General features: G+C 39.0%; 1 protein-coding gene across 1 annotated transcript in view; it reads right to left on the minus strand.

Annotated features, from left to right (window-relative positions):
- Positions 1-22,343, minus strand: part of ADGRV1 (adhesion G protein-coupled receptor V1) — a 384,090-nt gene that overhangs the window by 303,859 nt on the left and 57,888 nt on the right. Inside the window, 10 exon segments of the mRNA XM_042447787.1 lie at positions 1,121-1,336; positions 3,694-4,303; positions 5,951-6,090; positions 10,467-10,544; positions 11,748-11,877; positions 13,719-13,921; positions 15,128-15,308; positions 15,919-16,095; positions 17,594-17,967; positions 20,692-21,435. Coding sequence (XP_042303721.1) covers positions 1,121-1,336; positions 3,694-4,303; positions 5,951-6,090; positions 10,467-10,544; positions 11,748-11,877; positions 13,719-13,921; positions 15,128-15,308; positions 15,919-16,095; positions 17,594-17,967; positions 20,692-21,435 — 2,853 coding nt within the window.

Here is a 22,343-nt window from a genome sequence, read left to right on the forward strand (position 1 = left end):
GGCAAAATTGGAAACAAATGCCTTTACCCATAATTCAAAACCATAACTTTATTTCTTTACGTTGCTAAGAAAAACAGCCTATAAAAATGTGTTTTTAAATTAAAACTCTCAGAATCTATCAGCTGCAATTCTCTGAGAACTGTGATAAAAAAAAAAACATTTTTCCAAAGGAAACTGAAGCCTTTGATGTGGATGAATCTGTAGGACTATCTGAAGTGCTTCAAACAACAACTAATGTTACACCTTGGAGAAAGTATTCTGTATTTGTGACTTAAAAGTAGACTACTTTTTAAACTGTTGGGGCTTTGTTGTTATTGTTAACCACCCTTGAGTCGATCTCAACTCATGGTGATCCTGTGGATGAGACATCTCCAAGACTCTTCATCCTCCACTACTCCAGTTTCTGCAGATTCATACTCATGGCTTCCTTAATTGAGTCTATCCATCTAACACGTGGCCTTCCTGTCTTCCTAGTTCCTTCCACCTTTCCCAAGATTATTGCCTTTTCTAATGAGTCATATCTTCTCCTGATGTTGGAGGCTAAGACAAACCAAACAGTGAATAAGAGCAGAATAAATGTATAAATGTATTGGAGCCCTCTCCAGTTTTCATTCAGGCAGATCCTACTCAGGAAAACATCAAGGGTAACCTACATAGGTCTAATCTGTACTGCAGATCGACACTCCTTTGACACTGCCATGGCTGAATGCTATGAAATTCTGGGATTTGTAGATTATTGTTGCACCAAAGCTCTTTGACAGAAAAGACTAAATAGCTCACAAACTACAAATCCGAGAACTGCATACCATTCAGCCATGGAATTAAAGTGGTGTCAAACTGCATTATTTCTGCAGTGCAGACCAGACCTTAAGCTATCAAAATACAGGTATCTGGATGCACACAAAAGCACTGTCAGACTCGTCCAGTCTACTCTGAATTCATTTTTCACATCAGATAAACCAGAGGTAGAGATGTTCTAAAGCCCATCTTCATATCCTCTGGAGGACCACATAGTGACATAAAAATAGAAAGCTTTTTGTCATTATTTTTGTCATTTGTTAAAAGTAATCTATATCACTGTAGGATTTTCTATCTCATGACAACACAAACACATTCTTACCAGCTGTTGCTGTTATCGGCACAGCTTTAAATTTTACTGAAACATCTGCAAAAAGTCCCCCTGTTCTTGTGACATTGATGATAGGTCCAATGTAATTTTCAGCCACTCGCACGGCCAATGCTGAGAGTTGTAGTGTTCCAAAAGCATCATCATTGGCATTGATAATTATGTGAGCAATCCTATCACTTTTAGGTCCAAGGCGTGGAGAATCTGGAACTGAAATGCAAAAGAAGTCCAACAGGCACACAATCTGAGTTCTCTGGTTTATAGATATATGGGTCTACAGAAGAGTTTGACAGCACGCTGCCTAAGTTTGAGTCTGTTTTCCCTCATCTATTCCATTACTGCCTTAAGACATTCATTCAGAGGAGAGATGCCATCCTTAGTCACTGCAACAGTCCGAGACATAGGGAAACATATCTGGGTGTCATTAGCATACTGATAACACCCCACCTCATATCTCCGCCTGATCTCACCCAGCGGCTTCATTTAAATGTTAAATAGCATAGAAGACAGAATGGCACCTGAGGGACACCAGATATTAGTTCTCTTTTAGAAGAGCAGTTGTCTCCCAGCATCACCATCGGGGATCTGCCTGAGAGATAGGAATGGAACCACTGCAATGCATTGCCCCCAATTCCCAACTCCTCCAGAAGGATACCATGGTCAATGGTATCAAAAGCTGCTGAGAAGTCCAAGAGCACCAACAGGGTCACACTTCCCCTATCGATGTCCAAATGGAGATCATTGACTAAGGCACCATGGCAGTCTCAACTCTGTATCCTGTCCTAAATCCAGTTTGAAATGGATCTAGAGAATCAGTTTCCTCCAAGACTGCTTGGAGTTGAATGGTGACTGCTCTCTCAATCACCTTGCTCAAGAATGGCAAAAGCAAGACCGGCCTGTAGTTGTTTTTGTCCAGGGGGTCTAGGAAAGGCTTTTTGCAAAGTGGTTTAACCACTGCCTCTTTTAGACTAGATGGAAGTCAGCCTTCCCTTAAAGATTCATTGATTATGTGCCCTAACAGCACCTTAGTTACATCTCCCCCCTGGATGGCCAAGACGGACAGGGATCGAGAGAGCAGGTCATCTTTTCACACTACCAAGGAGCTTGTCCATATTCTTGGTACTCACTGACTCAAATTGATCCAGTAAAACAGTATTTACAGAGTCACTGGATACCTCTCCTCCACATCTGTGGGCTAAGCATTCAGAAATTTGATCATTCATGGATTATGCTATTTGCTGCCTCCTCTGCTGCTGTCTTATATGTGACTGAATAACATGTTCTCTCTAAGCATTTCTAGGTCCTCTAGCACAACTCTATGGTCAACCAGCAGCCTAGAGAAGTTCCTAAAGAAGTGTTCTCTCATGTAAAAAGGGATGGGGGCTATATCCATGTTTTTTCTACTTTCACAGAGATCCTGCATCTCAAACCTCTTGAAAGCTGAGGGCTAACTCTATGAGCTTAGCAGGATAAGCATGACTTGTAGAACATGGACTTCTTGAAGACACAAGTTGCCCTTTATGAAGAGTGCTCTTGAGAACCATAGCATATACAGTCAGCCCTTATACATGGATTTTTATACATGGATTCAAGCATACACAGATTGAAAATATTCAAAGAAAGGTATAAATTTCAAATATCAAATCTTGATTTTCCATTTTTTATAAGGGACACCATTTTGCTATGTCATTATATTTAATGAGACTTCAGCATACATGGATTTTGTTATCCATGGGGGATTTTGGAACCAAACCCCAGCATATAACAAAGGTCCACTGTAATGCTGGGTCAGATCTATATATTATAAAACCAACAGGTTCCGTTTAATAAACAACAGAAAATCGACAAAATTCATGTAACTTTTAAAAACATTAAGAATAAGGGAACAGGAATGTAAAAAATACATTTGGATAACATACTAAATTCAGCATATTACATTCAAATGAACAACACATTGTAATAAAATGGAACAAGATACAAAATCCAGCACATTGATTAGTAGAAAATAATGTGACAAACTGATTGCATCATATCATACAAAGGAATAAACAGCAGCAACAGAGGCTATTATGGTAGGCTATTATGGTAGGCTATTAAAGAATTCCAATAGGTTCATTATAGTCACATTCAAGCAGCCTTTCAGTATGTATCATTACTGATATTGTCAAATTTATTTAATGGAAACAATACCTTCTATTGTAGAAAGGTATATGTTATGTCATTTAACTGGACTTGCTGTAGTTGCTATTAATCTTATGTCTTCTGTTCCTAGCAACTGTAAGCTCATGATTAACTGAACTTCTGATATTAATCAAAAGGAGATTCTGCAATTCTACTTGTTATATGGAAAAGAAGAAAAACAACCCAACTCAAGTAAGCAAACAATAGTATCCTATGGATCATAACGTGGGATCATTTTGAAATAGAAAAATATAATTTGGGTTAGTATAATGATTAAGATGTCAACATTAAGATGTTAATTAATTAATGATATTTAATGTTAATTAATATGTCTCAATGTCATTTCAATAAGACTAACGAATTTGTAAATATATAGGCAGTCTTACTTGGCCGATACTGGACTCCTTCTATCAGGGTAACACCAAGCAGCTCCACAAACACCGATTCAGATTTCTCTGGTTCATTATCATCCAGAATAGGGAGTTCTATAGTAGCCTCACTTTCATTACCTGCAAGGATTACAGATCCTGAAATGGGCAAATAGTCTTGTCCACAGGTTGCCCTTGCAACATTTGATGGCAGAAAGGGTGAGTGATCCTCATCAGCCATGGTTTGATATGCAACCATGACTATTCCCAAGAGACCTTTTAACCGTATGACTGTAAGAGTGATGTTCTTGGTCCTTTCCTCAACTTTGATTGGTTTGTTTTTCTCAGAGAAAATCAAAAGTCCATAAGGGTCATCACTGGCAAGGATTACTAATGTAGCATTGGTGTGAACTCCAAGACGTCCACAGGAAACATTGATAATCCAAACTGAAAAAATCTTGTCTAGTTCTGGGATTTCATCAGGCACGATCTGCACTGTTAAATTTGCTCTCCTTTGTTCTATATTGAAAGTTATGTTGCCAGAAGTAGCCTCCAGATCTTCAGTATCATCAGGTACAATGAACCAATACAAAGTCACCTGGGACAAGGCACCATGGTTTCTTACAACCTGAAGAACAAAACAGTAAATTATTATTTTTGCATTATGAAGACCCAAGTTCCTGTCCTAAAAGGGCGTCTAGCTTACAGCAATGGAGGCTGGTGGCTTCCACTCAAGGTTTTAACTTTAATTTTAAAGAAGATATCTAGTGTGCTGAATTCTGTCCCAAAAACAGTTGTCCCTATGAAATCTGATACAAGAAACTAAATCCATGTCAACTAGTCAGGCCAGCCTAAGAAATCGGAAGCAAGACTGCCAGGAATGCAGAGCTACGAAATATAAATGGCTGTTCCTCTTTGTGAGGTAGGATCAGTCTTGTTTGCCACAAGGAGAACTTGCTATTGGGTTAACTGGAACAAACCTCCACAAACTCTCCTGAGCAAAGGCATGCTAAATCACAGGTTCTCTATATGGACATGCCTTAGGTGCATTGTACAAACCTTGCCAAGAATTGTGCAGTGGTTCTATTTTTACCAAAAAGGGCACAAACTAAGCAAAGAGCAATCATTACAGGCACAAGGACATAGAACTTGGAAGTAATGAGTTACAAGTAGCATATTTACCTGCAGTTGGCTATTCTTTTTCAGTAAGGAAAGCAGAACAAAGTCACATTTAAAAATGAGCACAGCAGACAGCAACTGAATGACCTTGCTGGTGTAATTAGTAATGTTTTCTGCTTAAAATTATTTTTAAAGTATTGTTTAGGCATATCTGGAGACATTTTGACAGGAATTTTCCCAATGTTTTCCTGTTTTCCTATCAATCCTAAAATGTCCTCACTCCAAAAAGGGTAATGAAAAGATAATAAGCAACACAAGGGCAATGCAGCAGGTTATTTCTTTAGCACTGCAGCATAGGAGCAGTCTTCTTTTAATCAATGTAATAAATAATGGCATATATTACTTTTATAAAGTCACTTTCCAAGCTCTACAAGGGGCTTAATGCAGCCTAGTCATACCACTGGACCTAAACACCACTGCAGTTTGCACTGACTTAACTGGATAAATCAAATGAAGTATCTGTGTCCCACATGCTAGCACATTGCCTCTTCTTCCACTTGCTCTGATCACTCAATCCTGTGCAGAGATGTAAATCTTTCTATATTTTTTTGCATACATTTCTTCTTCCCACTGCAAAAAATGTCTAAAAACTCAGGATTTGACAAAAAAAAAAAAATACAATATGGGTTTTGTGCAGAAAATTCTTGTTTTCTATGCAGAAAAAGTCATTTTCTCTAGAAAAACCCCCAGCAGAATTTCTAATATATATATATATAATCTTTTCCTGTATAATATCACAATTCTCTCCTATGTGAGCATGCATGGGCTCAGATTTCTTACATAGAAGCTCTATTACCTGGATTATTATTAGGTCTCAGACAGACAGGAATAAATCTAATTATCAGTCACATTTAAGTGCTAAAAGAAATTAGATGTACATTTTCCTCCTGTCTTCCCTGACTCCTCTCTTACTCATCCCACTTCCTGGATCAAGTGTACTTCCCTGGTAGAGAATGAAGACAAGTGTCTGAATTCTGTCAAAAACAGCATCTGAATTAGGCAGAAATAAATCATTACTGTGACAAATGCACTGTGAAAATTCTTGAAGGAATGAGATTAGATGTAATTCCATATCTGTAAATTCAGACATGCTAACCTCAAGCGTGACTTTTCCACCTCCATCCTCAGGTTCAGTTCCATTGACAGCAAGGGATTCAGGACTGAATTCAAATACCCCATGAGCATCATCAGAGGCTTCAATAGTCACTATGATGTGAGAGGCTATACCCAAGCTAGCTGTTGACAATGAGATAGAAAAAAGTGACTTACAAAATATCTGGAGATGCATATCTGACAACAGAAAACTCTTGAGATAATCTATATATGAGATGGCAAACAGGATCTGGGGGCCAATTTTCCACCCTAGGACTCTCTGGGGACTGCATGGACTTCCAGAAATGAAAAGCAAAACAAAACAGATCTGAATATGGCTGGAAAACTACTTCTAGATTTGAAAAATTGGCATTTGGGGGGTTTAAAAAGTGCAGAGTCCCCCTGCAACCCATTTAAGGGGTGGGTTGCTACTCCTGGAGTCTTGCAAGAGTGGCTATTCACTCCCTCCTATTTTCTGTCAGAAAAAAAAGACAGCCTCAGGTATCTGGGAGGCTTCAGAGATTACAAAGCAGCCATAAGGGTATGCTTGTGGTTCAAGGGCCACACTTTGGCCAACACAATCTATGGAGAGGAAAGCATCCTTCTCCCATGCTTTAATCATGTTAATTGCATGATCAGGGGGAAGATTATCACAACCCTGTGCTCTTCTCCCATTCTTCTCCTGCCTGTAAACAGTAATGGAGCCGTCATTGGGTATTAACGTTAGGAGTGTGGGTGTGTGATAATCTTCCCCTCGATCACTTGAGTAATGTGATTTAAGCACAGATGAAGGACGCTTTCCTTCTGTGTGATAATCTGTGGGACGCCAGTAAGAATTGTGAACTAATATCATTAATGAATGCTATTATGAGTTGGGCTTCTGGCACCAAGCAAATGGGTTTCAGACTAACACAAGTTGCTGCTCTAAGCTTTACTGGACATAAATAATGCAACAGATGATATACAAAAGAGAAACATCCCAGACCTTTTACAGATGGGGTCCAGCATCCCCTCAAAGCCAATAGTAGGATTAGGCCCCTAAACAACTAATTCACTAGAAATAATATAATGCATTCACAGCTTTACTGTTTAGAGTACAATCTTTTTTTTAAAAAATAATAAACACGCAGTTTATTTATTTGAAACAGTTAATGCAGTCAAGTGACAAAGTGCTGAATTTAGCATTTCAGAAATATATGTTATAAGACAGACAGGGAGACAGACAGACAGACAGAGTCAGAAGGGGGAGATTGCAGGGAGCGAGAGAGAAAATGGCTTACACAGCAAAGTTTACACTATAATCCCATGAATTAAGGGCACAAAAATTATAGAAGAATGCCAGGATGCCATTTCAAAATTCTGGCTCATAAGTTTACAACAGTAATGGGCATATTAATAATAATAATAATAATTTGTTTTATTTTTATACCGCTATTCCAAAGATCATAGCGATGAACAGCAAGTAAGCTAATTAGCAAGTAAGCTAATTTGCCCCCAACAGTCTGGGTACTCATTTTAGCGACCTCAGAAGGATGCAAGCCTGAGTCGAGCTTATATTGTTATATAACCACAGTATGCTTTCATTGGTTTTGATGGAATATTTTAAAAGAGTTATTGAATAAAATAAGATTTCAAAATATGAAATATTTTGGCCACTTATTCAGGTTGAAAATATGTCATCAATGCCAGCTTGAAGGAAAAACACAAAAATGCTAACACTTTTGTACATTTGACCATGTAAATAATGAATGAGAATTACTTGAAAAATAGTATTGCACAAAAGATGTATTTAAAATTGAATAAAGGAAAATTTCACTAAAGATACAACAACAGGAGAAAAGACAGTCTAATCTAAGGGTGCTTCCACTGAAGTCTTTCACTGGAAGTTTCATTATATATTTATATTTCACATTTTGTTCTTACTTATAGAAATGAAAAATATAAAATGTCACTCCTTGTACCTGGGATCCTTGGGAGTTTTTCACATGTTTAACCTTTTCTGCATTTTGGAACTTTTTGTACAAACTATGGTTTTGTGCACAGTACAACATTTCTGTCAAAATGGGCACAAAATGTTATGATACAAAATACAATGTTTTAATGAAAAAAACCTTTGCAATTTTTTTGTAAAAACAAATGCAAAAAAAATCTAGCAGTTGATTTTTTTTTATAGAATATCTCAGTGTGTCAAAACACCAATTTTTCTGTCAAGGACATGAAAATTTGAGGATTATCTTCACATTCCTAAAGTGTAATCACTGTGTTCCATTCATGGAATTTTAGATGTGATCAGATGAGAATATTTTCCTCCTCCCCCCCCCTCAATTTGTTTGTAATGACAGAAAGCCAGTTTGTTTCTGGGCACAATTCAAAGTGCTGTTTATCACCTACAAAGCCCTGTAGGGCTTGGGTTCAAGCTACTTGGGAGACCATGGAGATTATCAAATGTGGGGGGGGGGGATGTAATGACAGGAGAAGAATGGGAGCAAAGCACCATGCTCCTGTCCTTACTACTTGGTCGCATGAAGATTATCAGACACATGGCGCTTATCCCAAGATTATCCCACTAATTAAGAGGAATTGTCCAGTCACTTCAGTATTAACAGGTTATCCCATTATTAAGAAATTGAGGTAAATAACAGGACAATTCCTCTTCATTGGCAGGATAATCATAGGATAATAAGGGTGTTGTCTGATAATCTTTGCACAAGGATGGGAGCATCACACTTCTCTCCTGTCATTACCCTTTGTCTGATAATCTTTTGTATCTCCCTGTATGAGCCAGCTCAGACTCTGTGCTCATCAGGAGAGCCCCTTTTCTCAGTCCCACCACCATCACAAGCACAGCTGGTGGGGACACCAGCTGCTTTTCCAGGGAGACCAGAATGACCCCTTCTTTGTTGTCCTTCTGTCAGCAAGCTAAAAGCAATGTTAGTGCTTTCATTATAATTTTAATAAGGGAGATTTTTTCATTTGTTTTTCACTCTTTTATTAACATTATTAATTAAAATTAATAAAAATCTTTACATTTCAAATATCATTTTGGTAACATGAGTCTATTTGTCCTGTTTACAATTGTTTCTATCATTTATTATCGATTTGTATCATAAGGGGCTCAACAGACCGCTCCGAACGGGCAGGCTGGAGGCACCCGCTTTTGCTCCAGAGGGATGCCCCAGCAGCCAAAATGCACGGCCTCCCTCCACCAAAAGGAACCCACTAAAAGTAGGTTCTTTTTGGTGCACGCAGCGGATGCCATGAGTGCACCATTGGTGCACTGTTGCACATCGATGATGCAAGTATAGTGCCACAATGTGTGAACACTGTGCCGCCCTTGCATCATGATCCCCTGTGTGGATGGGAGGCTACCATGATGGCACCGCCATTATGTACTAGGGTGTGGAGGCATGCGGATGTTCCGCAGTCCTGAGCCCTAACATCAGCTCCAGGGCGCCATAAACCGGCAGTCTGTACCGGGCCTAAGTTACCAAAGTAGTTGTATTGCTACTGATTTGTTTTGTTTATATCCCAATGGGGAAATGATAACATTGTCCTGAAAGTGGATTTCATTGGAATATCTTTCCAAGATTGTTGGCAAAGACTGTACAAGTTCACTTATTTAATCCTCACTCAGCATCTGCCTCTTGACATAACTGGAAAAGTATGAAAGTTTAAAACTGGAAATAATAATGATCAAAGTACTGTAGAATGTGTGTGATCAGTCTTAGTAGAATATTTTAAAAATAAATTCATTTGCAGCTTTCAGATTGGAAGCCAACAAAGCAAAACAAAAATATGAAAAATAAAATAAAAATAAAAATAAAGTAAATTGCATATGAAGACCAATGTTCAACTACTGTTGAATTACTATTATAAATTTAATAGTGCTTTTTACTTTAAAATGCAACACTTATTGATATATAGTCTAAAAAAAAGAATCTATAAAAGTTAAAATGCAATCAAAATTGAGGCATATAGTTGGCCCTTCTTATACACGGACTTTTTATACACGGATTCAAGCATCCATAGTTTGGATACCATTCTCCTATGTCAGTATATTTAATGGGACTTGAGCATCCATGGATTTTGTTATCCACGGGGGATCTTGAAACCAAACCCCAGCGTATAACAAGGGTCCACTGTATTTTGTAAGTATGTCCCATTAATCACAGTGAGAAAAATTCCAACTAAAACATATATAGGGTTACAAAACTATTGCCTGAAAATGAATAACTAAAGGAAATCATTATTAAAAAAAACCAAATTGTCTCTGAGTTTAATCACCAAAAGGGTCAGTCCTATACACCTTTATGTGGATGTAAACTCTACTGAAATCAATGTAATTTATTCTGAATAAATATATGTAGGATTTCAGTATAAGTGCATGTAGATACTGTAATTTATACACACCAAAATGCTAGGCAACAGAAAGCACAACAGCAACGCATGCCAGCTATGACAAAATGTTTTGAATAGTTCGATACTCAGTTAAGAGGGAAAATACAGAATGAACAGCTTACCCTGTTGATGGACAGCAGGAAGGAAGAAGTCCAAATCCCCATCACCACTACCACTGCCATCATTAAAGAGTTCAGCAACTTCAAGAAGACACACAGATACACAATACACAAAAACACATATATAAAGTAGATGACAGATAGCACTTTAAAATATGTTTTAGAAAAAGGCAAGTAGAGACAATATACTTGGAAAAATGGGTTTTAAAGCTTACAGAATATTGACAGTCAAGGAGACAGGTGCTACTGATTTATGTTATCTAACTGTGGCTATTAGTATTCAGTCATAAGGCATCAATGACAGACACTTGGAGTTTTATAAGCAGTACAGCAAAGTACCTGTAAATGAAAAAGATGGTTGGAAATGCTAAAACACACAGGAGCAGAAGAAGGATTTGATTAATTAATGTGAATTCAAAATATTTCTTCTTAAGATTGCTTCTTTCTACCCTTTCTACCTTTTAAAAATACTGAACCAAGATGAACTATTAAGGTTAGAATCTCTTCATCATGAGACTCAGAAAAAGGGGGGGGGGATCTCCCTCTAAGATCTTAAGCGAAACTGTAATTCAAAGAAGGAGATCAGATCTCACATTCTCATCACTCTCAGCTGCCATAGAGATTTCAATTCTGGCTCTATACTACCCTCAAGTCAGAACTTGGGAAATCCCTAAGAAAATGTGTTATTAAGCAACAAAACTTGGCAAGCAACTTTTGGAGGACTATAACTGCCAGGTTTGGTCAGCTAGCATCACTAGTGGCCATGTTGCTTGGGAGATGTTGGGAACTTTAACCCTCCCAGAAATAACTCTTGCCAGCTGGTGATAGGCAAGAAGGAAGAGAATTAGAGCCACAGTCCTTTCAGAGCTCAATACTGAGAAATATTTACTTGCTCCAAGGCTGTTATAATTGAATTCCCTATCATTATTTGGAATGGAAAAGAAAGTTGTGGTCACTTTTTTAACAAAAGACATGTAGGGATGGGCAGAAGGACAAGCAGATATGTAGTGATTTCTGTCTTTCGGGGAAGAGCCCAGCATTGTTTTTGGAATGATCTGTCAAGATTGAACCAGACTTACTTTATTAGGAAGATGGGTAAACTCAGCAACTATGAAGATAGGTAATGAAGATCTTTAAGAGAAAATCGGAAAGCTAACACTCACTTTCAGAGGGGGGTGAGAGACATAATTTCAGTTTTTGAACACCAAGTTTCTCAAAGTCAAATGTCAAGCCTGCAATTGAGACCATACACTTATAGAGAAAAAGTGATCTATGAATCTTTACCTGCTCCATTTGGATTGAACAACTCCACTTTGAAAGCTTTTTCCAGCTCAGGAATAGAATTATCTGTAATGTTAACGATAATGTACTTGTATCTTTCTCCTGGTAGAAATTCCAAGCTGCCTTTACTATCCTGCAGTGAAAAATCTATTTATACTTTGTCCAAAGAGTTGTCATGACATCAGTATAAATTTATTCAGGAAAGGGACATAAACAACAATAAGTCACAATTATATACAAAGAAATTCTATGCATGTCTGTCCTGATTTGCCAGGACTGGCATGATGTTCCATCCTGGCACATTTGAGAGGAGATTATCAGTAAGATTATGGGAATCTGTGATATCAGTGGTGGCACCAGCATCCTGTGGCTCTAAATGGGGTGAGCATCTCATCCTGCAGTGACAGGATATGGTACAACATCCTATTCCTCAGTCTGCAGGCCATCAGTGACTGATGAGTAAAAACCATCTCCTCATCTTAGCACAGTCTTCCATTGTGGGTAGATAGTTGTTAAACAATGTTTTCTCTTCAGCTCCCCAACCAGTACTGTTTCCAGTTCTGGTCACCATAGTTTAATAAGGACATTAAGAAAGTGAAATGTGTCCAGAGGAGGGTGAGTAAAGGGTCTGGAAACACAGTTCTATGAGAACTGTTTGAGAGTGTTGAGTATGTTTAGTCTGCAGAAGAGAAGACCAAAAGGTGATCTGATAGCCATCTTTAAATATCTAAATGGCTATCACAATGAAGATGTAGAGAGCTTACTTTCTCCTATCCAGAGGACATGATCTGAAGTAGTGGATTCAAATTACAAGACAAGAGATTCTAATTAAATATTAGGAAGAGCTCCTTGATAATAAAAGCATCAACAGTGAAATGGATTTATAGAGTTTGAATGACCACTTCTCACAGATGATTTACCCATGGATTCCTGCACTGGCAGATGATTGAACTTTGTAGTCCCTTCCAGTATTATGATTCTATTAAGTACTCCCTTACTTCCCAGTTCCTTTGGATTTTACCTTGGATTTTTCTTCACTTCTTGCCTTTGAAAAATGCCCAAGCCAGAACAAACCCCCTTTTCTATCACTAGTTCTGCAAATCTCTATGCAGCGTCTTGCTCCTAAAGCTGAACCATAGCAGCCAACAGCCTAGATTGGTGTTTTTTCTGCTTGAAGAGGGACACCACCTCTTTTTTATCCACAAGCAAGCTCCAAGTGCAGAAAAAAACATCTAAATCCTCACTGGCAATGGAATTTATCAAACAGCACAGGCATTGTGGTCCATGCTACAGAATACGTGAGAAAAAAATTAAACGTTAGGAAGAACTTCCTGACCTCAAGAGCTGTTAGTATGTGAAACAGACTACCTCAGAAGATGGTAGACTTTCCTTTAATGGCAGTTTCTAAACAGCAGTTGATGGCAAATTATCAGAGATGCTTCAAGCTGTAGATTCCTGCACTGGGGACTGGGATAGATAAGTCTTGGGCGATCTTTTAGGTCTATGATTCTATGAACTGTGGTTATAAATGCAGGTTATAAAAGTGGCAGGAACTGGTGCTTGCACATGTCGGTTCTCTAATTTGTATAAAACTGGGGATGTTTCATGATCACCAGTTGATCAAAAGCTTGCTGGTCCTGTATGCCTTCAAGTGGTTTCCAACTTATAATAAACCTAAGGTGAACCCATCATAGGGTTTTCGTGGCAAGATTTGTTCAAAAGGAGTTTGTCTTTGCCTTCATCTGAGGCTGAGAGAGTGTGATTTGCCCAAAGTCACCCAAAGGGTTTCCATGGCCAAGCAAAAATTCAAACCCAGGTCTCCCAGAGTCCTGGTCCAACACTCAAACAACTGATCCAAAAGCAGCATAGAATTATTTTCTTTAATAAAAAACCCCACTGACTATTGAGTTTGTGTGTGATTATAAAGTTACAACAGGAAACATTGCTATCCACCATCCCCTTCAATCTTCTTACCTGATAGTCTTGAGGGGTGAATGCTGTTAGTGAAATGGTTTTGTATTGTACAAGAACCATTCCAAGTAGACCTTGTGCTCTGACAACAAGCAACCTGACTTGTCCTACTTCTTCCTTCACAGTGATGTGGGGTGCACTCGTGGCTGGTAGAATGATTTCATCACTGTCTTCTGGAGGCTGCCCCACTGAGAACTGTAACAAACCTGGGAGAGACATTAGATTATTTTACTTGAAGTGAAAGGTGTTGACTAATAAAAATGAACTTGAACTCTTGAAGATCAGCTTAAAATATAAATATACATGTACAGTTGACCCTCTGTATCCACGGATTCTGCATCCACTGAGTCAATCATTCACGGCTTGAAAATACCAAAAATAAATAAATAAATAAATAAATCCAAAAAACAAATTGGGATTTAGCCATTTTATATAAGGCACACCATTTTATTGTGTCACTGTACGTGTTGGGACTTGATATCCATGGATTTTAGTATCCTGTCTGGAAGACGGGGCATGTCCTGGAACCAAACCCCAGTGGATACCAAGGGCCCATTGCATATTTGGAAACTGTTACATTTTTAAGTGTATCAGCATTTGGTCAAGAGAAAGTGAGATAAGCTATCAGACTTTGGCCACTGAAGGCAATTTTTAATGAGCATTGCCTCCATTAATTCATGAGTCAATGATTCACAATAGCATTCTAGGAATTATGCATTCATCCAGCAAAAGTAACTCTTGTTACTGTGGTGTTTGCAAAATTGGTGGCTAATGGTGAATCCACACTACGTTTTAATCTGAATATTAAAATTATTATTCAGGATGCTGATCCCTTTTCCCAATATAAATTCACCACTTTGGTTAGTTCCTTAGAAATTTAGACTAACACCTAAACTAGGTTAGGAATAGTTCTAAAGAAGAAAACATACTTCATTTCTAAATGATGCATGCATCCAAACAGGCAGCATCTTAGGGGAAGCATTTCCTCCTTTTCATATATGGGAAAAATGCCTCTTCTAAGAAAGCACTTGCCATCTACCTTTTTTAAACATAAATGCAAATCACTCCTCTTTTCCCAGGGTGACACAATAGATATATACCCAACTCCTTTCCAGGCAAGCATTCTCTGAAGATGCCAGCCACAGATGCTGGTGGAACATCAGGAAGAAAACTCTTCTAGAACATGGCCACATAGCCCAAAAAAACCACAAAAAACTATGGATGCCTGCCATGAAAGTCTTCAACTCCACATCAGAATCAAATAGCTCACAGCACAGAGTCACCACCAATTTTTCAAATACTGACAAAAAAAGAAATAATATGAAAACTGTTTTAAGTAAATGGGGGAGGAGAAACAATAGCACATGAATGTGCCCATGTGCAGACTCTAAAATAATTTCTATCACCATTACCATTAGGATGGTCACTGGCTTTGATGGTGATGTAGGTGGTTTCCTTCTCTGGATCTATGCTTGCTCCACTTGTTGCCATTGAACCTATCTTTCCATCTCCAGAAACAGCAGACACTAAAGTCACCTGGAAATATTCATTTAGTTCAGGAATATCATCATCAAGCACCAACAAATTTAAAACCTATGAGAAAAAACAAAACAAAACGAATGAGCATGTCTGCATTAAGGAGCACAAATCCAAAAATGTGTGAAAATGAGTTTCAGAAATTTTTAATTACTCATCTTTGATTTTTCCATTTCAGCATTAGAAATATTAGCTAGTGTTCAATATTGCATTGAGTAGTAGTTTTAGTGTTGGACTTGGACTCTGAAATCAGGGTCTGATTCTCTGTCCAGTCAAGGAAATCTACTGGATGACCATGGGCAAGTCTCAAAGGGAGGCATAGGCAAACACCCTCTGAACAAATCTTGCCAAGAAAACCCCCACGAAAGGGTCTCCTTGGGGTTGCCATATGTAGGAAACAAGTTGAAGGCACACAACAAGAAGAACAGACCCATTCAATCAATTGTGCAATTATGAGTCAAAACACAGATTAACCTCATTGAACCAATAGATTTGCTCTAGTCAGGACTAGCAACAGGATTTAAGCCATTCTCTGTCCCAATAATACATCAAAGAACAGGATTTCTGAATACAAATCAAGACACAAAACTTATTAAGGTATACAGAAATACGCATTTTTCAGATTTCAAGGAAACAACGAATCATGAACTTTAATTATTGGACTTACTTCTGATCTTTGGAAAGGAAGGAATGTGATCATTCCACTCGTGTTACTAAAATCAGCAACAGAGTAATTAACGCCATCAGAATCAATCTGAGATAGACTGTAATAGACAAAAACATATTCCAGGGCCCCTCTGGTGCGCTCCACTACACAAGATACAGTAGAACCTTCATCAGAAACCTGGAAGCAAATGACACATCTAACGGTGAAAAGACAGATTTCACACTTATGATGTTCAAGAAAAAAATGTAATACATACAATCTAAATCCATCCATATCTAGAAAAGTACACATTATATATAGTATTTTTAGTCCACTTAGTCCATTCTTTAGTCAGAAAGGCTCCCAGGGCTGCAGGCACCTTATAGTTCAATGAAAAGCAAGGTAGTTCCTACCAGTAAACGTATACAGTCGGCCCTCCATTTTCACTGGGGAACTGTTCCACCCCACCCACCACCACGTGAAAATGGAAACTCGCCTATATTCAAGCTCCATAGGTTTGAAAGGGTTGCATGCCTGAGAGTGCATGTTGCAGGGATGCACCGCATTGAAATTAAAGGAGATCGCCCATTATGAATATTCAAGACCACGGATCTCACGTCCGTGAGAACAGAGGAGCAACTGTAACTTAAAAGCTACACTGCAGATTGATAAAAGGAGAAGGAACAGGAAGGAAAATAGCAAACTTGGGCACCACAGGTTACAAAGTTATATGACATGGAATGGAAAAAGAAGAGCCAAAAAGAGCTGGTCTTTCAGAAAAGCCCATGGGATTTCTTTGTTTTCTCTGTACTACAGCTTGATCAACTGGCTCCAACTAAATTTCTAACATGCATCATCACCTACTCCTACCTTCATTTCTCTTGCCATGCAGATCCCCTATGGATAGCAAGGGCGCACTGTATAAAAATACATTCTGCTTTGGTTCTCCCTACAAAGGTAGCGCTGTTTTGTGGATTTTGAATGTTATGTTGTTCACCACATTATGTTAGGTTGTTCATTACATATATAAGCTGTAATATGTAGAAAATATCTGTGACGGCACCAATAGTTTCATAAGATGATGGGTTATGGGCATGAAGAATACTCAAACAACATGACCAATCAATTCACCCAATGAAAACTTGCATACATTTCAAAAGCCATGTGGAACTTCTAACATGAAACTGCCCTGCTTGTATAATAGATGATATGGTTATTGAACTGCAGTTTAACTAATTCTCTTCATTGTTGGCCCTAGAAGGTGGTGGTGATTTATACTACTTCAGAGTGCTCAAAGAGTTTTAAGCTACAACAATGACATTATTCCCATATTGCTGAAGATGGGTTCAGGAGATTAGGAGGGAAAAGGAGCACTGACATCACATGGCTGGCAATCAAACAACTGCCCCAAGAATTACTTTTTGTACCTGGGGCTTTGCGGAATTGCCAGTTCATTCATGAGTTTTCCATCATGAATGAAAAGGGATGAGTGTGGGACAGGACAGCTACAGGTGGGAGACAGTGTCATGTGATCAGCACAGGCAAAGCCATTTCCCTCCCAGGGGAATCATGGTTTAAAACCCGCAAGTAACATCCTTACTCTGAGAAAAATGGAAAGCCACCTAGAGTTTGTGGTTGAATTGGGTTTTGAACCAGGGACCTTACAACACCAACTGTTAGGCATTCCATTTCCTACCTCTGGAATACATGTTCCTGTGAAACCAAACAGACCATTGGCATTATCACTCTTCTGGATTCTTAACATTGCAGTTGTGTTTTCTTGTGAGATCCGTGCTCCTCCGTGAACAGAAACAAGCTTGAGGATGAACATCTCCTCTCCTTCTTCTTCTCTATCATCTCTGGCAGAAACAACGAATGATTTATTGATTTCTCCCTGTCGATATTCTAAGTACCCAGAGATGGGGTGCAAGTCAGCTCTTGCTGGAGTTGCATGAAGTTCATAGATTTCCTCCTTAGTCAGTTTACGCTCATACAGTCTCACATCTTGCATAATCCCTTTGTATCTGTTGTTACCATTCATCCCAGCACCAACTCTCATTATCCCTGGCCCTAAAAGAGAAATACAAGGGTACATTGCTTTTAACACTCTTGCCTGCTCTCACCTACACCATTCCCCTTTCTAAGTCACTGAAGAACACCAATACACAAGTTGCCTTTCCTCCTCTCTCATGTTTTCCACATCTCCTCAATAGTTGTGATGCAGGGACTGGGAATGCATCAGAGAAAATGTGTTCTTAAATGGTATGTTCAGCTTGTCTTCCCTCTCCTCCTCCTCCTGTCTTCATTTTGGGTATGGGAAGCTGAAAGGAAGATGGTTCTCCTAGGACTTCCACTTCTGGAGCATTCATTCCTGTGCCATGGCTCATCATGCTTCTCCCTCTCATCTTGTTCATTCCCTTTTGTCACCTCCTCCCTCCTTTTAAAATCCTCAGTGCCCTCTTGTTCCTCTCTGCCCCATCTCCTTTTCATTAGAAGCTCTGTATCCCATGATGCAGCCAGGACAGGAAGGAAGTGGCATTTCCTGGCTTCCTTCTCTGAAAGTACCACTATTTCCTCCAGTACACAGCCAGCTTTTGTCTCCATGGCATTGCTCCTGCAAATGCTTGACAATGGTGGACTCTCTGCTCCTCCTGTGCCCTAGTTACAGTGGAAGTGTGTTTACTTATTGTTAAGTGCTTTCAAGTCAAGTCAAGGAGATTTTTGAGTGTTCAAAACCCAGACAAGGAGAATTCTTCTCATGCTCTTTTTTTGGTTTTTCCCATCCTTAAATAGACTTGAAGACTATTGCTCCACAACAGATACACTCATTTCTTGTCCCTTCAACCAGGAGAGCAAAGAGGCAGCCCAACAAGGAGAACAATTGCCACAGGCTGTATTTCAATAGCTAGGGCACAGTGACATTTGCATTGTTGTGAAACAGCTATCAGAACACAGGTGATGAGGCTAGTAGTCACCCTGATCATCACTTAGCTTCCTCCATTGATGTCATTTAGAGGAAAGTCAAGAGAGGATCTTGGAAAGTTATAGCCTCCCTGATCCTTGCATGGTTTTCCTCTGACTTCTGCTGAATTTTTCTCACCCCTCTGAGCCTCTTTGAAAATAGTTTTCAAAGACATCTGGCAGCAGGGAAAAACTGATTAAATTATTTGTTCACCTTTGCATGAACACACATCCCTAATAGGGAAGAGTTATGTCATTGTCTTAATTCTGAGGCTCAGAGAGTGTGACTTGCCCACGGTCACCCATTGGGTTTCCATGGCTGAACAGGGATACAAACCCTGGTCTCCCAGAGTCCTAATGCAACATACAAACTATAGCACCAGTGATTCCCCCCCCCCCCCCCCCACTGACACTGTTTTACACTACAATTATCTCACAGTTTTACACTACACAATTAAAGTTGTTAATTGTGGTGCCATATTTTGGAATAATTTGGTGAGATAGTTAGATTTATAACTTAGAGAAAGCTCCCATCTATTCCCCTGAACTACATTACTAGAGCTCTCTAGCAGAGAATTACAAGTGCCTCAATAAACAACAAATCCCAGGAGCTATGGCAGATAAGGCTGTATCAAGCTGCTATAACTATGCCTTGCAGATACATTCGGCGAATACTGAATTCTAGGTGACTAATGGGAAATGCTTCCAGGTCCAACATATAATCTTAGTGAAATAAAACATCTGTGTGGGTTCAAGAGGCCTGAAGGATGTACTGGAGCCTAAGCGTGATCAAGCTTGGCCAAAAAGCAGAATTACAGGTGAGTAATAATTCCCAATGATGGCTGAAAAGAGAGGAGGCACTCAGTCTGGGAACAACTGCAATATTGCTTACTGAAAGATCAAAAAAGTCCCAGAAAATGGAACATGACAAGTGGTCATCAACTGAGGTAAACCATGGGCAAACCTGAATGAAGGAATTCTCAGGAAAAAGCCAAAAGGACTGAAAACTGAACAAAGAAGACTCTGGAGTTTACCGCATTTAGCTTAGAACGGCCCCTGAGCGTTCTAAGCTGTATATCACATAGCGAGAATGCAGCTGCCGCCAAGTGTTCCCCTTCCATTCTGGGAACGTTTCCCAGGGCCTATTTTTGGGAACGCTTTCTCAAGCGTTCTCGAAAATCGGCCTTCTGGAACGCTTCAAGAATGGAAGGGGAAGGCTCGGCAGCAGCGGCGGCGTTCTCGCTGTGTGATATACAGCGTTTCCCGCCACCTTCCGTTCCCAGAATGGCCTCTTTAAGAACACTCAGGGGCTGTTCTAAGCTAAATGTGGTAAACTTCTATGGCTCCTGAAGCAGGATCAACAAGACCAAAAAAGGAAGAGGTATCTCAATCAACACACAACAGCTTCCAATTGGTCAGTCTTCCCATTCATGGTAAAACAGACCAATTGTTTTTATCCCATCCACTTTAGGAAAGGGAATGAGGGCAGAATGCCCTTGATGTCTGCATTGAGAGAACAGGCAGAGGAGAAATGGCATTTCCTGCTAACATTCAAATATAGTTTGGAATACATTTCTGAGAAGGTTAATAATCATTGTAAATACAGTGTCAGCTATATCATGGCATTGGCCCATAGGCCAACAAAAAACTATTTGTGTCTGTGGTTTTGCAAATACAAATGGATTTCACAGGCTCATTAAATATTTAATAACTTACAGACCTAGCATTGAAATCTGTTGTTCCTGAATGCAGACTGCAGTTGCCAATTTTTAAGTATCAAAAAAAAAAAAAAAAAAAAAAGAAGAAAAGGACCATGGAAGGCGAGGTTCTTACCATCAGCAATTGCTTCTCCTTTAAGGCTCTTAATCCCTCCAGGCACAAGATTTCCATCAATGAAAAATTCAATTATGCCATCATCCAATGTAATGAGGAGATGGAGCCAACTATTTTCCTCTAAGTATTTCACAACAGAGATCTTAGCAATGTGTGTCACATTAGACTGCAGTGGTGTATAATAAAGCATTATGGAAACATGGGATTCATTTGTGTGGATTTTCACTCCATAATACATTGTTCCATTGCCATTGTCTTTTTCAATTATAAATCCTTCACTGTTGATACTAGGAATCACCCAGGCGGAAAATGTAAAGTTGGCAAGAGTTCTGTTCTTACTCACATGGAACTCAGGATCAACAATCCCATATACATCCTCTTCACCACTAAAATACAAAGCATCTGTTCCAGTGTGATGACGCCGCATGTGTGGTTGTGACTGTACTGAATTTGAAAACTTTCCAAGCAATAAGCAGTCAATCATCATAGGTAACCCTTCTTTCAATGTATTTGATAGTATTTCCCAGCCAACACGGACATCTCCAAAGGTACCCTGTTGCCTCCATACCATAAAGCTGGCAAAGTTGGAAATATCATTTTCAGACAGAACATCTTCTGCTATCTCCTTCTCCTGGCTTTCAGGATCTAGGATAAAGACTCCAAAGGGGTCATCATTAAATGGGATCATCACAGTCACAGAAAGGTTAGTTCCAGCTAATTGTCCACCAGGGCCTGGTGAACCACCTGAAACACAAACCAAAAAAAGAAAAAGAAAAGTTAAGTAAGCTGTTATAGAATTGACTACTCATGCACATTATTATTATTTACATTGTAAAACCCTATTCTTCCACAAAGAAACTCAGAAAGGTACTCATGGTCAGCCCATTTTATCATCACAATAATTCTTTGAAGCAACCAAGACTTAGGGACTAAGACTCGCCCAATGTCATCCATTTAAGGCTCCAGGTTTCTTTTATCTTTGATTGTAACTCTAAATGCTACACCACACTTTTTCTCAGCCAATTGTTCATAGTGCTATACTTTAAGAAGGGAGGGAGACTAGAAGTGCTGTGACAATTAATAGGGCCTTTTTACACAATTAGTATGATCAAATAATGATCCCCTCCCACTTGGGCTGTTGGAACATATGACTGAGTCAGTGGCCATTGGTTCATCTAGTTCAGTAACATATATACTGACCCTAATGTAAATGTTAGGAATAATAATAATAATAATAATAATAATAATAATAATAATAATAATTATTATTATTATTATTATTTATACCCCACTCTTCAGCCAAAAGGCTATCAGAGCAGCTTGTAAATTGTTAGACATTTCCCTGCCCTCAGGCTTACAATCTAAAAATGAGGTATGCAAAGCATATGCTGTACCACTGAGCTATGATCCTTCCCTATAGTTTAAGGGTAACAAACCACTTCAAATTGCAGGTTTGAATGTTCTCTCATGAAAAGCCATTCTTGGACAAAGAAAAATAAGAGTCAAAAAGAAACCTGGACCATCTCCCACACTTCAACATACTATGCATCATGGACCATATATAATTTCTATGTATTTTTAAATACATAAATCTGCAACTTTTCTTTCCCCTGGCTCTGAAAAGGCATACATATGCCCAAATATCTGCACCT

Source organism: Sceloporus undulatus, chromosome 2 (genome assembly GCF_019175285.1).
Source record: "Sceloporus undulatus isolate JIND9_A2432 ecotype Alabama chromosome 2, SceUnd_v1.1, whole genome shotgun sequence".
Classification (NCBI taxonomy): Eukaryota; Metazoa; Chordata; class Lepidosauria; order Squamata; family Phrynosomatidae; genus Sceloporus; species Sceloporus undulatus.